Here is a 15,050-nt window from a genome sequence, read left to right as displayed (position 1 = left end):
TGATATAAAAAGTGATAATATTAAAAACTGTATTAAAACAAACTAATTAATTGTTTCAGGGTCCTACATGAATCAATCAATCAAGGCTTACTACAATATATTACTTGATTCTTGTTGTAGAAGTAATTTTTACATTTTCATTACATAACATTTATCGTCATATTTGATACACGCAAACAAATTTGATTTAAAAACATCTGAATATTTCAGCATAACTTTTATGAGACGTAGAGAAGTAGATGAACTGTGAAGTGCACTTTTCTTCTCCTCTAATACATCTTTTCCCTTCAACTCTGAAACCAATTGATCAAGCGTTGTATGTTCTGAGGCCCCTCCCCACCGCCTTTATGACTTCAGAGTTTTTCACCACAAGGAAATATGCATAAATAAACCACAAAGCGGCTTGCATAAGCTCTAGTTCCCACAGTCCCACTATGGTGTAATCTATGGATTTAGACTTGTGAGAGTCATTGAGAGGGAGAGGAGCTCTTGTCCTGGAAATGTGGGATGATTTGTTAAGAATGGAAGGAAGTTGATCCACGGGATGACAATACCACCTCTGCATCCTCCATAGATGAACAATCCAGCATTACATAGCACACCAAAGATCCACTATTGTCAGCCAGCAGGACAGGGTGAGAGGAAGTGATGCTATTGATAAAAATGGTTTGCCGATGATGATGATGATGATGTGAATTTGGCCGAAGATAACATCAAGCAGCGATGATTAAACATTGTCCCTGATGTTCTGGTCTTCCTCCTGCAGAGCGCAGCTGAAAAAAACACCCACACCCACACACACACCTGGAGGCAGCATAAAATGATTTGTGTCAACACAGCTGAGTCCCTGTCCCTCTCTTCTTCCTCCTCCTCCTCCTCCTCCTTCTTCTCCTTCAAGGTGTGTGTGTCCAGCGTCCTCTTCGCTGTGGAGCTCTGTGACAGAAAGAATCCCTGCCACGTCCACAAGCAACCACATCCTGAGTGTTACAGACAGACAGGAAGTGCTTCAGGGGAAGAAAAAGGTGGGTAAAGCTGAAATACACACCGTGAGTCACAGCAGAGCAATGCTGTGTTAGTAACGGGGTTCTTAGCTACGTACGATGTGTGTAATATGTTCAGTGAATACAGTTCGTCCTGGAAGAAATATCATAATTGCATTTATTAAAAGATTCTTTGATGAGAACCAAGAACGCACCAATCTGAATAGGAGTTGGATCATGTGTTACAACTTCTATAATAAAAGACATCCGGGAAACTTCACTGTACAGGAAAACGTTCTCACACACACACATTGGCAAACACACACCGGTATTAATACTTATCGACAGCTTGCATGTTGAGCTGCCCACCGGGGTGGAAGTGTGCAGCAGGTCTGGCTCACGGACCCCTATTGTCTGCTCAGTGGACCCATGGAAAATATGATTCCTGCCATCAGTGGCAGAGGTAATGAGCCTGGACCTTACATGTGTGCACGAATAAGAGTGTGTGTGTGTGTGTGTGTGTGTGTGTGTGTGTGTGTGTGTGTGTGTGTGTGTGTGTGTGTGTTCCATGGTGTGCTAAGTGTGGGTTTGTTCATTCGGATGTTTATGCTTTTCATAGACAGTGGGGGTCCTGACTGTCGGAGAGGCCTCGGTGTCTGGAGTGTATCGCTGCGTCGCCTCCAACTTTGCAGGAACCGACCAGCTAGACGTTCACTTCTACGTCACAGGTGATCCCGGCAAAGATGATTCATCTCCTCATATATACAAAGACATGGGTGTTTCTGTTGTTGTTCACATCTGGGAATTTTTGTCAAAGTTTAAATAAGAATTAACACTGATGAAATCTTCATTTACAGTCTTACCCCGCCCCTCCCCGCCCCAGAAACTTCATTTAAATAACTAGTTTCTGTCTTTAAATAACTAGTTTCTGTATTATGCTTGCTTGTCTCACTTTTTCCTTTCCTTCCTCATACTGTCATGACTAATGTGACACTACGCTTCTGTCAGCCGATCCACACATGATTTTGTCATTACTGGGTTGCCAAATCATTTTTTTTACTGATATTTTATCCGGACTAATAAGTGAATTGTGAAATAATCTAAATTCTTCTGTTCTGTTAAACCTTCACATGCAGTTACTCATCTTTTTCAACCTGAAAGTCATTGATGTTGTTGATGTTTTTTTTGATAAGAGCATATAAAAGAACGTATTTTCCATCAATACACATGCTAGAAAAGCCCCCAAACAATTTTTTAGGTCAGATTGAAACTCGAAACTCACTATTTTGAATTCCCTTATTCATCTTGTGGTTTTCTATCACACCCGAACACCCACTCATACACATGCAAAGTCTGACTTGTTACTTTGTCAGATTTTGAAAGCATTTATTCAATTAACCAGGGTTAATCCTAACCTTATACTGCCAAAATAAAGTATGAGGCAAACAAAATAAGTGAAAAATAAAAAGAACTTGAGAGTTTAATGTGATGTCTGCAGTGCTGTAAAGACTAGAAGGGACACTGAGCATTACCAGTAGATGAATGTTATTCTATTTCTATAGTGTGAATGTCACACCTGTGAATAGCTGGAAAGAAAGGTAAAATACTGATTTAAAAAAGCAGGCGAGGAGGAGGAGTGGATAGAGTGGAGTGGAGGAGTGTATAGAGTCGTTACAGCTGCGTTAAGGTCATTTAATGATGCAGTGTCAGAGACGTGCAAAGAGACACTGCAGCAAGGTCACTGTACTGCAGTCTGAAAATGATCAGGACCTGGAGTGATGGGACAACAGCTGCTTCCATAGCAATGTAAAGCTGCTTAAAACCCCAACTCAGTCAGATCCACCGTATCACGGCACAGAAGGAAGCTAGCTAACTAAACTCAATTACAGCTCGGCCGAGGATGATGCCATTAGTAGATGGTAGTCAGAAGTGAAAGATCTCCATTGACTGATTTTTCTTTGACTAAACAAACTAAATAAACAAACTCGCTTTGTTTTCATGACTGAATAAACTGAATAAACAAACTGACCTTAAAGGACAACACAGTTTCATACTGTTTAACTTTGTTTATATGTGGCGGACCCTGCCACCTTTCAAGCTTCAAACAGTGTTGTGGGAACCTTATTTTCCTCTGAGAACAGCTTGTTTATTCAGTAATAAACATAAATAAATATGTAAATATTACAATTCTGAGTTTAAATTTCTTCTAGTGCCCCTTTAATGCTCACATCCAACTCTCTCGTCCATGAGAAGATGCACATTTCCTTCTGTGCGGTGATACAGTTGGTAGAAAGAAAATAGTTCCTGTAATGTATTTTTGATTTGGGGGTGAACTGTCCCTTTATTTATTTTTATATTGCGATAATGTAACTTTATGCATCTAAACATTTGACATTCGGTAAAGGCTATTTGGACTATTATGAAATTCTTTTGTGGTAATTGGTAACAAATTTGACTATTTTTGTTGGAAAAGTTTTACCAGATACAAGAACTCAAATAGACGTTTTAAATACTGTGTCACTGAAAAAGTAAAACACACGAATGTAGGTCGAAGAACTTGGCAAAACAAAGTTGCGTACGTGCATTGGGTGTATACTGTAGATAGATTTGATACCAGGCATACAGGTTAAGGTTGTTTGGTGTCGATTTGTTTTCAAGTGTGTGCATGAGTGCGTTTGTGCCTGTGCGTATGGCTGTGCTGAGCTATTAGTGTGTGAGCAAGCGCGAAACAGGAACCTGGGGCTCTTATCGTTCCACTTCCCCGTGCAGCGCACTTCCTTGGACTGGCAGGTCCGCTTTATTTCTGGAGGCCTTGGGGTGTTCGGGAAAGATAAACACTATCTGCCATCAGGAAACTCTCGAGCCGTTTCCACGGGAAGTTTCAAATGGCTAAAGTAAATAAAAAGCCTTTTCACTGTATTCCACTAGCTGCTTTTACCCACAATAGCCATTCAACATTGTCGCCAAAGGTTACAAAAATGGGGGAACCGTTGAATCAGCTCTCCTGGTTTCAGGCACCTGACAGGATCCACATTCGCCTGTCGAGAAACTGAGACGGCTTGTTCATCAAACAGGAGGTCGTGTTCATGTTCCCTCCCTCACATCCTCTTCCCCGTCAATCCATCTTACCATCTCTTCTCCGTTTCCCTCAGACGTCCCAGGAGGCTTCAGTGTGAGCCGGAGGGAGGGACCCAGAGAGGGCGGAGACCTTCATCTCACCTGTGTAGCCAATAAGTACCTGTACACAGCGTTGTCATGGCAAAGGTTGAATGACACAGAGGACGCCCATTCCCGCAGCCCTAGCCCGAGTAGTCAGCAGCTCACGTCAGGGGAGTTCTCCAACTCTCTGGTCCTGTCGATAAGCAACCTGACAGCCAGAGACTCTGGAGCCTACAGATGCTCCGCCCGCCACCTCATCACCAGACGGAAGACACACCTGGACACGCAGGTGGTGGTCACAAGTGAGTAACTACAAATGTGTCATCGCTTCCTCATCTTTTTCCCTCAACATCTATAATCCTACAGTTTAATATTGTGCATTTTGGGGACACTTACTTTTATAAGAAATGAATCATTTTTATTTTGTTACATTGGTTTTATTTATTTTTTTAGATCATGCAATAAAAAACTAAATGAGTGAGAACGCAAAGATTTATTTACATAGCACCTTTCACAATCAAAGCATTTAGCTAGGAAAACAAATGGGAGGATAGGAACAAACACAAGAGCAACAACATAGAAAGATAACATAACAAACAACAATGAAACAGCTGATTAAAAGCAACAAACTGTGGAAGCAAAGAAGAGCCACAATCATTTGAGGGTTATCAGCAAGTGAACATCTAACATTTTAATCACGACTGAATAATTAATGTTTAAAATTACAGTTTTTGCTGGAAATTGTGTCCAGTTGTTTCCAGTCACAAATCTTTATTTTTCTCAGGTCTCGTCAGGTCAGATCATAACTGCACTGAATGTATCTGACAGGACAGAGATCTGAGCTCTCCTTGGTAGTCTGAACATGCAAGTTTGAATTCCTCAATTTTAGCAACTTGCTTTTTTGAGCGGACGTGTAATTTTACGTGTAATTTTTATGGAGTGGATTTCAAGTATTCAGTTGCTTATGATTTTAAAATATAGACTGCATTTTTTTCTCTAATAGCCAGGAGGGGGCGACTCCACTGGTTGCAAAAAAGAAAAAACTTAATTGTATGTAAGTTTATGCGAAAATGACCTTACTTTTCACTTGATTTATGACCTCAGTAAACAGATTCCTAATGAGTTTATGGTCTGAATCACTGCTTACATGTCTTCTTCATTTCAGGATGATGCTCATTTTGTAAACTATGGTCCCATGTGGAGTAAAATAGACGATAAAGCAGGGTATGCTTAAAGGCGTGGCTGCCTGGTAATTGACAAGTCGCTACCACAGCGTGTCATATGTTTCACAGTCAGATTCAATCAGGATATCCTCCCAAGCTCCACTGTTTAGTCAAAATATGGTCACTTCTTGGTCCAATAAACCAAGATGGCGATGCCCGTAATGCCAAACTCAAGGCGTTCAAGAATTAAATATGTCTTCATGGGCTGAATTATTTGAGGGTCCCAGAGTTGATCAAGGGCCTCTGAATACACCTGAAATGAAGGATAAGGATTAAGTAAGGTGTTGTCAGGATTTTGAATTTGGAGCTTTTCAAATACAGTTTTAGGTAAAGCTCACATCCTCCACATGTTTTCTGTGCACATATGTTGCACATACATACAAACAAACAAACAACCACACTCTCTCACAGAGTTTCGCTGCTTGGGAATTGGGTCCCCTCGACTTCCTGGGGCCCCACCCTGCCTTTGCTCTTGCGCTCCAGCTCAGCACCTCTTTCACGTGGGAATGAGCTCTTGTCTGGAGGAAGAGCACACAATGGCACTTCCCACAATGCCACATTTACAGGCCCCCACACAGGGCCGGAGGAACAATCAGCCAATCAGACACTGTCAGGCCCCAGCCCCCGCGGACAATCATCAATTGTTGTCCAGGAGGAAGATAGGGGAAACAACAATCAGTCGCCTTGGTTAAGTGACTTTTCTTCATGTCTTTTACTGCTGTGCTCTATACAATCAGGGCTCAACGCGTCAACTTCCTCCCTCGGGACCCCCATGAGGGAATTGCGGGAGAGACAGGGTGACCAGAAAGAGAGAAGTGGGGACGCCAAGTAGAGAGAAAAAGAGGGTGAATAGAAATAGAAATTAAATAATGGGGCTAGAGAGATTCAAGGACTTATCTGGTCTAATTATAGTGTGTGAGTATTGTGATGTAATTATAGTGCATGAGAGGTAAACTGGTAAAGTGTGCCTTCAGCTCATTGTGAGCACTCATAGGCCAATCATCGTCCACATGACGAAATACTACATTGTTGTTGCTTTTTAGAAACGGGCTTGTGTTCCAGGGTATTTCAGGGTGAGTGAGGGGCCCAAGAGAACTCAAACGTCAGCTGACTCAAAGTTGAAGCCAAGGCCACTCTTCTGAAAAAAATGTGTCACTACCATTGCACAATTATTTTCCAGAAGTGGCACTGGTCCAGAAAACAGTGGGAAAGAATAGCACTGGTTCCACTTCATCACAATTCTGGTTTAGTCTATTAATAACTGCAGCTGTAACGAGACAGATGTAAACGCTGATCTTTCTAAGGAAGTTTGCATTGGTGGAAGAAATATTCAAATGCTTCACTTAAGTAAAAAGTAGAAATACTACAAAGCCCTCTATTTAAAGTTGTACTTAACTTTAAGTACTTACATCAAATGTCATTCAAGGGACAAACCCACAGGTAATAATGACCTGACTGTGTAGTTCCCCTCAGCTAGACAGAGGATTTTAGTGTCTTTCCGGCTCAGTTCTTGACTGTTTTTGTTCACACTAACGCTCCTCTCGTCACTCTTATTTTCGGCCGTGGCAGGGAGATGTGGTTAGCAAAAGATGATAGACCACGTGCATAACTGCAAACAGCAGACTACGAGTCAGCAACTACAGTGTAGCAGCTAAAATGCTGATATGTTTCTCAGGAGGTGTTAGGTTACCCACGGTATAGTTGCACACTAAGGTCTTTCAGCAAACAGGCGAATGGTTGACACCATGACACACACTGAATGGCAGCCCCCTCATTTGTGTAACGGAGTAGAAATGCATGAAGGAATGTCAAAAGAAAATACAGAAAGAAGTAAGTTTGTGGAATTAAATAAGGAACATGTAAAAGGGAAAATAAAACAAAAACTAGAATGGCAGTCAGTAGAGTGCATACCTCCGCCAAGGCCAGTTTTTAAACATATTTAAATCTGCTAAAATCTGCATCGAATTGTACTCACTCATAGATAACAGCCTCCTAAATAGGATCACATGTTGTGTGTTTCTCCTTTCAGTTTTGGAGCCTCCAGTGCTGCTTCATAATTTGACAGATCTTACTGTCAACATCAGCAGCTCAGTGATCCTCAGCTGCCCCTCTGAAGGCATCCCACCCCCAACCATCACATGGTACAAGGACGAACGAACTCTGTCTCAGGGATCAGGTAGAAAAAAGAAAGATATACCAAAAGCATGTTGCAAGCAAGTTGTTGTTTTCTGGTGTCAAAGACTTTTTACCACCATCTTCAGGTATTGTGATATCACCAGAAGATGGGACCCTCCATATTGATCGAATCACAGGGGAGGACCAGGGCCTGTATACGTGCCAGGCCATCAATGAGAGGGGCTCCGCAGAGAGCTCTGCCTATATATGGGTCAACGGTGAGTATCTGTCAACTAGTAGTATTTTTCAAGCGTCTGTGTCTTTGATTGGCTGTGTTTACTTCTTCTCAAAGATACGGCTCTTCCATATATGGGTACGTCTGAATGTCCATTGTTCTCAGTCCTTTAAATAGATGTATCGTCTGGATGTGCAGATGTATAGTGCGGTTATTCACATTGTTTTTATGGATGTAGTATTTATACATGGAGGTGTGTTGAGACAATTCTATTAATGGAAGAAGATACGTCTGTTTACCAATCTCTGGATAAACACTGATCAAAGAAGGTCTTAAGATAATCCCAATGTGGAGCACACACACACACACACACACACACACACACACACACACACACTCATACGTCCGGTGGTGGCAGAAGAGACAGGCCACCGTGTGGTTCTGCTACACCCCCAGTTTGAGCACCCTTCCCTGGCAGGAGTGGTGGACGCACTTCCCGGTCCGGGTCTGGAGAGAGGAGTGGCTGTGTGTTGTGTTCTGATCAGTCAGGAAGGAAGCCGTCTCCCGTTTTTATTTCCTCTGGAAGGGCCGGCCTGCATCCCAGCTCTGCACCGCGGCGAACTGGGCACCTCCAGTCTTTCAGATTAAAAAAAGAAAGAATAAATAAAGTTGGGATTTAATGAGGGGGATGGATGTCAGTGTTTATGGAATAGTGTGTGACGGTGAGAACACAGCGCCCCCATTTGGAAGGGTGGAGAAAAATCAAAACATAAACCACCTATAAAATGATTTATTGTAATTTTCACAAAGTTTCTCTAAATATCTCGATTTGGAAACAAACTGAAGTGAATGTATTTGAATATCAGAGGTGCATTTAGGAATAATCTACAACCAAATATAACTTCTTAAATGTTTCCATTTGTAGAGGTAACATACGCAAATCTAACCTAATGCAACATTAAAGCTGGTTTAGCGCTAATGTGTATTTCTGGTTTGTGTGCAGGTGCCTCAGGGGCCTCATTTCTGGAGATCCCCACGCTCACTTGTACCTGTGTGGTGGCCACTCTCTTCTGGCTTTTGCTCACGCTCTTCATACGCAAAATGAAACAGGTGAGAGGAAGCAAGAACAAGTTGTTTACTGGTCAGATGAAACAAATTTGCAGGACATGTTATCTTTCTTTTAACTGAACTGAGAGGTTTCACTATACAATATATGAAAATGCACATGTACCATTTTATTCAATAGATGTTTGGTTATTAACTGTCGTCTAGGTTTGATTTCTAAATAACATAAGTCATAATTAAATGCTTTTTGGCGACATGATTTTAGATCTCGTGTTTGCATTGTCAAAAACCTGCACCCAGCTTTCTACAAAATACCAGAAACTACAAATCCACTCTGTTAGTCTATAATTACTGGAAGCACCGGGCCTACACATTCTTATTAATGACTGAATAACCTCCACTTTAAGGGCAGTACTTTGTACTTGGGTCTTACTTTTCTTATTGCGTGCTGTACTTCTATCGTGCAGAACAGAATCTGTTTTAATGTTAACTTATCTTTTGTTTATTTTACAAAATGAAGCCCAGCAACTCAAACACCAAAACCAAGTACCTGTCCATCATTCTGGACACAGGAGAGGGGCCAATAGAGGAGCAGTGTGAGAGACTGCAGTACGACCCCAACCAGTGGGAGTTCCCCCGGGAGCGGCTCAAATTAGGTACACTTCTTTATTTAAAAGTTTAGATACAGAATAGATGCAGAAAATGCACGTTTTTGTTTTTTTTGCCAGATTGATTTCAGCTGTGAAGGACTTTGGGGCTGTAATGCTAACAATGGGAGAGAGGCAAGGTATTTAAGATCACATAACAGATACGAGGACTTTCTCATAGGTCTTATCAGATTATTATTGGGAGTGACTCTCATTCCATTAATCAGACTCTGTGTCTGTGTTGTCTGTGGAGGAGCTAATCAACTCCAGCAGGGGGTGTGTGAGCTGTGTTGACTGGAACTAATGAGCTCCCCACTATCATCAGGGTGGGATTCGCTTAGATGGACTGTTAGTCTTCCCTTATCAGCGTCTCACGTCCGCAGTGGATGATAATAGTAATTAATAATGTTGCTCAATTAGACACAAAAAACACTCTTCCCTTTTTGTCGCCCTGTCAGTCTCACCCACATTCTTCCTCTCCCTCTGTTTCAGGGAAACCTCTGGGCCGTGGAGCCTTCGGTAAAGTGATACAGGCGTCTGCGTTCGGTATAGACAACGCCACCAGCTGCAGCACTGTGGCTGTTAAGATGCTCAAAGGTACAAGATCAGATCCCTGGTGTTCTGAGAGCATAAATTACAATTCTGCACAAAAAGATAAGCGCCACTCTTTTTCCTTTTCTGCTCTGTGTCCACCAGAGGGAGCTACAGCCAGCGAACACAAGGCTCTGATGACTGAACTCAAGATCCTCAACCACATTGGCCATCATCTGAATGTGGTGAATCTACTGGGGGCCTGCACCAAGCCAGGAGGTGTGTGTGTTTTCTAAATTAGATTTAATAATGTATGCACTGGTGATACTTCCGTGTGTGTTTGTGTCCTCACGCTCACTCATCCTAACTATAATATATGTATTGCAGGACCACTGATGGTCATTGTCGAGTACTGTCGCTATGGAAATCTCTCCAACTTCCTGAAGAGCAAGAGAGAAGTGTTTGTGCACAACCCAGTGAGTCTACAGACAGAAGTAAAGATGGTGTCTTGATAGTCGTATTTTACACGAAACATGAGTCCACACATGCCTGTGTGATCTACATTTCGGCCTCTTCACAGTTGAGAGAAAAACACCCCTTCGTGCTGCGCGCAGTTACAAAATCATACCCTCAGAAACTCACTTCTGCAATCTGTTTGAGGTTTGAAGGTGTTATCAGTTCTCAAGCAGAACGTGTACTTCCTTAATTACTGCACAAGTTAAGACATTACTAAAAACTGTGTGCCTCAAAGGTAATTTTCACAGGGCAAAACATGTTTATGAGTTGCTCAACAAATCTCAACAGTTGGATTCCATCGTAACCTTTTAAAGTCCTAATTTTCACTCTCTGTCATACGACATTTGATAGCAATGAACTGATTTCTCCCCTTCTCAGTCGGCCGGAGGAAAGGATGGAGAGTCAGGTTGTGTCAGCGGCGTGTCTGACAGCCAGAGCAACAGCAGAGCAGAGTTTGATGAGAGAGATGAGAAAGGTGAGACAGGAGCTTAGTGAACATTAAATATGTTTGCGCGTGACCAAACTGCTTTATTAAATCCCCATGCTCGTTCTCCTTCTTCCCATAGATCCCAAATCTGCCTCAAACTCTCCATTATTCCTGGAGGATCTCATCTCCTTCAGCTTCCAGGTGGCGCGAGGGATGGAGTTTCTGGCCTCTCGCAAGGTCTGATACTTGATGTGCGTGTGTGGATGCAGGTACACATGTGCGATTCATTAAAGCCCTTATTTGTGTTCTTTGTGCTCCTACATCAGTGTATTCACCGAGACCTGGCAGCCAGGAACATTTTGCTTTCTGACAATAAAGTGGTCAAGATCTGTGACTTCGGCCTGGCCAGGGACATCTACAAAGACCCTGACTACGTCCGCAAGGGAGATGTGAGTACACGTGGTTCAAAAATGCACCATCTGAGAAATATTTTATTTGCCTTTTTACAAAACGATAGATGACATCCCCAAGAAAATGTGCCACTGAAAACAAAATTTGGGGGGTCAGTGAATTATTTTCACTGTTTCACACTGTAAATAAACCGGCAGGAATGGCATTTTTGACTTGATATTTCAATTTTTTTAAAAAGGGTTAGGATATTTCATATTTAAGAATTTAATTTAATTTAATTTTTAAACAAAAAAAATCAGATTATTACAAATTGGGCATTTATTAAAATGTTCTTTACCTATTCCACTGAGTCATTTATAAGATAAAGAACTTTTGAAGACACTTTCTTAAAAGATACTCACTAGAGGCAAATAGGATTTATTATTTTTAAAATGTGTAGTTACTCATGAAACTGGACAATTATGCACAATGTGAAAATAAAATCAACCAAATAGGCAACAAAATGCCATAACTGATACATTAAACTACATGGCAAGTCTTTTTTAATACTACTTTGATGAATAATGCCTCCTGTTACTGCTTCTCCCAACATTAACATGTTGCTTATGTTTTAGAAATATTAAACAATTTGAACACAGTCAGCCAAACTTGAAATGTTTCCTCATGAGTGGACATCTGTAACCCTATTCCTGTGATCTGATTGGCTGACAGGCCCGCCTCCCCCTTAAATGGATGTCTCCAGAGTCCATCTTTGACAAGGTGTTCACCACCCAGAGTGACGTGTGGTCCTACGGCATTCTGCTGTGGGAGATCTTCTCTTTGGGTAAGAGACATCTCCCCGTGTTTTTGCTTGAAACATAGGAAGTGGACAAAATAACTGAAACACTATCCAATATAAAAGCCCTGCAACAAATACTATGATCTTATACCTTGTGATCTTTACATTTTAAGACCGTGTTGATTAAATTCTTATACTGTTCACGTGTTGAGGTAGTGACGTGTGTGTGTTTGTCCAACAGGAGCGTCTCCGTACCCTGGACTTCAAATAGATGAAGAGTTCTGCCACAGGCTGAAGGGGGGAACAAGGATGCGAGCGCCTGAGTACAGCACACCTGAGATGTGGGTTGATGTGTTTTCAACACTGTTAGGGACATAGTAAAAACATGTAAATCATTTAGTGGAAGAGGGTGTGTTTTGAATAATAAATTAAACATTATACCTGTATGTTTGTGTGTGCAGTTACAGCACTATGCTGGCATGTTGGGAGGCCAGTCCCTCAGATCGACCCACCTTCACCAACCTGGTGGAGACTCTGGGAGACCTGCTGCAAGCAATGGTTCAGCAGGTCAGGGTTATATTTAGATCTTACATCCTCAGACTTGTGATTTATTTATTATTTAATGTCTCTCAACATATGGAAAAGCTACACAAAAGACAAAGCTTAAAAGGTCTTAAAAATACTTTGATTTGTTCCTTTTCTTGAGCAGGATGGGAAGGATTACATTCCTCTGGGATCTTTCAAGACTGCAGACACTGGTCGCAGTGAGACGTTCAAAGAAAACCCGCTTGCAGTCACGAACTTGAGGTAAAGGAACAAGAGAGAGAAAATGAAAACACTGCAGTTTAGACTGTCTGAGAAAGCGCACCTCGCCTTAAAAAAATGATCAGGACAGGTGCAGATGTGAAAGCTATGAGAGTAACTGATAATTAAATTAAGGAAGAACAGGAAACAGCTTGAGAATGTAAAGACATTTTCAGCTCAATCTTTTAATTTGAATCCATTTTTTATCCAGTTACATGAGGGGAATGGCCACACTTCAGATTTTTGAGGAACTGCCCTGCGAGGAGCCAGACAGCCCTGAAGTAAGAAAACACCTTCACTTCTGCTTGCATGCACGCACAGGACGACACAAACATGTGAATGGAAAACCCAGCCTGATAAGCATCATGTTTGCGTCCTCTCTGCTTCAGGATGAGCAAAGCGACAGCGGCATGGTCCTGCCGTCTGAGGAGCTGAAGCATCTGACATGGAATAACGGCACCAAGAACAGGAAGCTGAGCAGGTGGTGATATCTTATCGTTGACATTTAAACTCCCGACTTGCATCCTGATGGCCAAGACACCCCGTCATGATGACGACACGCAAAGATGTTGCACTGTTTTCAGTTGAATTTGAGATTACAATCATTTCCTGTTGGTGAAACGCTGATTGCGTTTGGGGAAAATATGACTATTTTTAACAGGAAAGTATTTGTCATACAGACATTATGTGAAAAAGATGAGAGGATGTTTAAAAGCAGGACACCGAAATAAACAACATCATTTAGGAACCAGTTAATTCATGAACGCAGCGTGTTAACTAAACGCATAATAAGTGAGACAATAACTCTTAATTTGTATGTTTTAGGTTCTTTTCCTTCGCTAAGTGCCGAGACAACCAGGTGCCTTTCCTGTGCAATGACATCACAGGTCTCCGTGACAACGAGCCGTCCATCTTGCCATGTGATTGGGAGTCCGACGAGGGCGGCTCCCCTCCTCCGGACTACAACTCAGCTTTTCTCTACCCCTCCCTCTAGCACCTGTCCTTGTCCAACTCTTTGATGGCTTCACACCGGGTGTTTATATTTTCCTGCTCGTCATTTTTAGTCAATCAGGTCTTTTTTCTGCTTTTTAACCTTTTCAACTTTGCCGTTTGCATCCTCACTACCTCAGTATCTGCATGTATCCTTCTGTCCTCCTCTTCCCTCATCCCTTTTTCCCTCCTTCAACCACACCTAAAGGATATTTCTCTAGACTCAACACAAAACCCCAGTATAATCTTGCATTACTACACATAAGCCCTTCCAAGAGCAGCTAAGTATTACCCGATAGTACTTATCACACGCAGAATGTATTTACTGACCTACAAGTATTAGAGCTTATTGTATTGGTACCTCATGTGCTGAGCTTTGTAAAGAGGAACACTGCTGTATGAATTAATTGTTTCTCCTGCACGGCTTCTATATGCTGGAAAAAAAAAAGTTATTATTATCCACTGAGTTATAGTTTGTAGACAGGGTATATCGGTCTGTATTTATTTGAATGCTGTAATCATTCGATGGATGAGTCATCCATGTTTGTATCTGACCTTTCGTGAATGTAAATAAACACTCAGTTGCCAGTTTATTAGGTACATCTAGGTAAAGCTAACAAAGTGTAACACAACAGCTCTGCAGTAACATTTAATTTCTCGAGGGTTATAATGTTTAGTTTTAATGAAACTGTTTTAGAAAGCTGCATCCCAGTAGTATCGAAATGTAATGTAACACGAATTACTGAGATTACCGTACACTTTAATCAAACGGTTTCAACAAACACAGTTGCGAGGCTTTTGTTTACACTAGTTTTACCTAGATATGCCTCATAATCTGGCAACTGAATGTCTATTTAATTCTATATTGATTATCCTTCGATATAGAATCATAGAAGTCATTCAGGGTTGACAAAAATGTATAATTTATACATTCTCTCATGCTGGTTTCTTTTGCAATATATTTTAATTATCCAGAAATACTGAATGCATAATCATTGAGTCAGTTTAGTGTCACCATTTTCCTCATCATCTGTTCTTTTTTCCCAAACCGTCAGAGCTGAAATGATTATTGGATCGACAGAAAATCGTTAAATTTCAAGCTAGAAACACCAAACGTTCCCAACTTCCAGCTTCTCAGTTGTGAGAATATGCTGCTTTTCTTTGTCCTT

At 41.5% G+C, this 15,050-nt stretch overlaps 1 protein-coding gene across 2 annotated transcripts in view; it reads left to right on the top strand.

Annotated features, from left to right (window-relative positions):
• flt1 (fms related receptor tyrosine kinase 1) overlaps nt 1-14,808 on the top strand; it is a 34,330-nt gene extending 19,522 nt beyond the window's left edge. For both annotated transcript variants that reach the window (XM_084340398.1, XM_084340397.1), the window contains exons 11-30: nt 899-1,022; nt 1,600-1,708; nt 4,133-4,441; nt 7,392-7,538; nt 7,624-7,755; nt 8,716-8,822; nt 9,298-9,433; nt 9,917-10,021; nt 10,121-10,234; nt 10,343-10,431; nt 10,850-10,946; nt 11,038-11,135; nt 11,225-11,347; nt 12,021-12,132; nt 12,329-12,428; nt 12,549-12,654; nt 12,797-12,894; nt 13,103-13,172; nt 13,281-13,372; nt 13,717-14,808. In XM_084340398.1, the coding sequence (XP_084196524.1) occupies nt 899-1,022; nt 1,600-1,708; nt 4,133-4,441; nt 7,392-7,538; nt 7,624-7,755; nt 8,716-8,822; nt 9,298-9,433; nt 9,917-10,021; nt 10,121-10,234; nt 10,343-10,431; nt 10,850-10,946; nt 11,038-11,135; nt 11,225-11,347; nt 12,021-12,132; nt 12,329-12,428; nt 12,549-12,654; nt 12,797-12,894; nt 13,103-13,172; nt 13,281-13,372; nt 13,717-13,885 (2,437 nt within the window). In that variant the 3' untranslated portion in view covers nt 13,886-14,808. The remainder of the gene's footprint in view (nt 1-898; nt 1,023-1,599; nt 1,709-4,132; nt 4,442-7,391; nt 7,539-7,623; nt 7,756-8,715; nt 8,823-9,297; nt 9,434-9,916; nt 10,022-10,120; nt 10,235-10,342; nt 10,432-10,849; nt 10,947-11,037; nt 11,136-11,224; nt 11,348-12,020; nt 12,133-12,328; nt 12,429-12,548; nt 12,655-12,796; nt 12,895-13,102; nt 13,173-13,280; nt 13,373-13,716) is intronic.
• Nucleotides 14,809-15,050: the final 242 nt, after the last annotated feature.

The sequence above is a fragment of the Pagrus pagrus genome (assembly GCF_965226575.1).
Source record: "Pagrus pagrus genome assembly, chromosome: 20".
In the NCBI taxonomy this organism is placed as follows: Eukaryota; Metazoa; Chordata; class Actinopteri; order Spariformes; family Sparidae; genus Pagrus; species Pagrus pagrus.
Note: the sequence above shows the minus strand (reverse complement) of the source record. Positions and strands in the feature narration are given on the sequence as shown.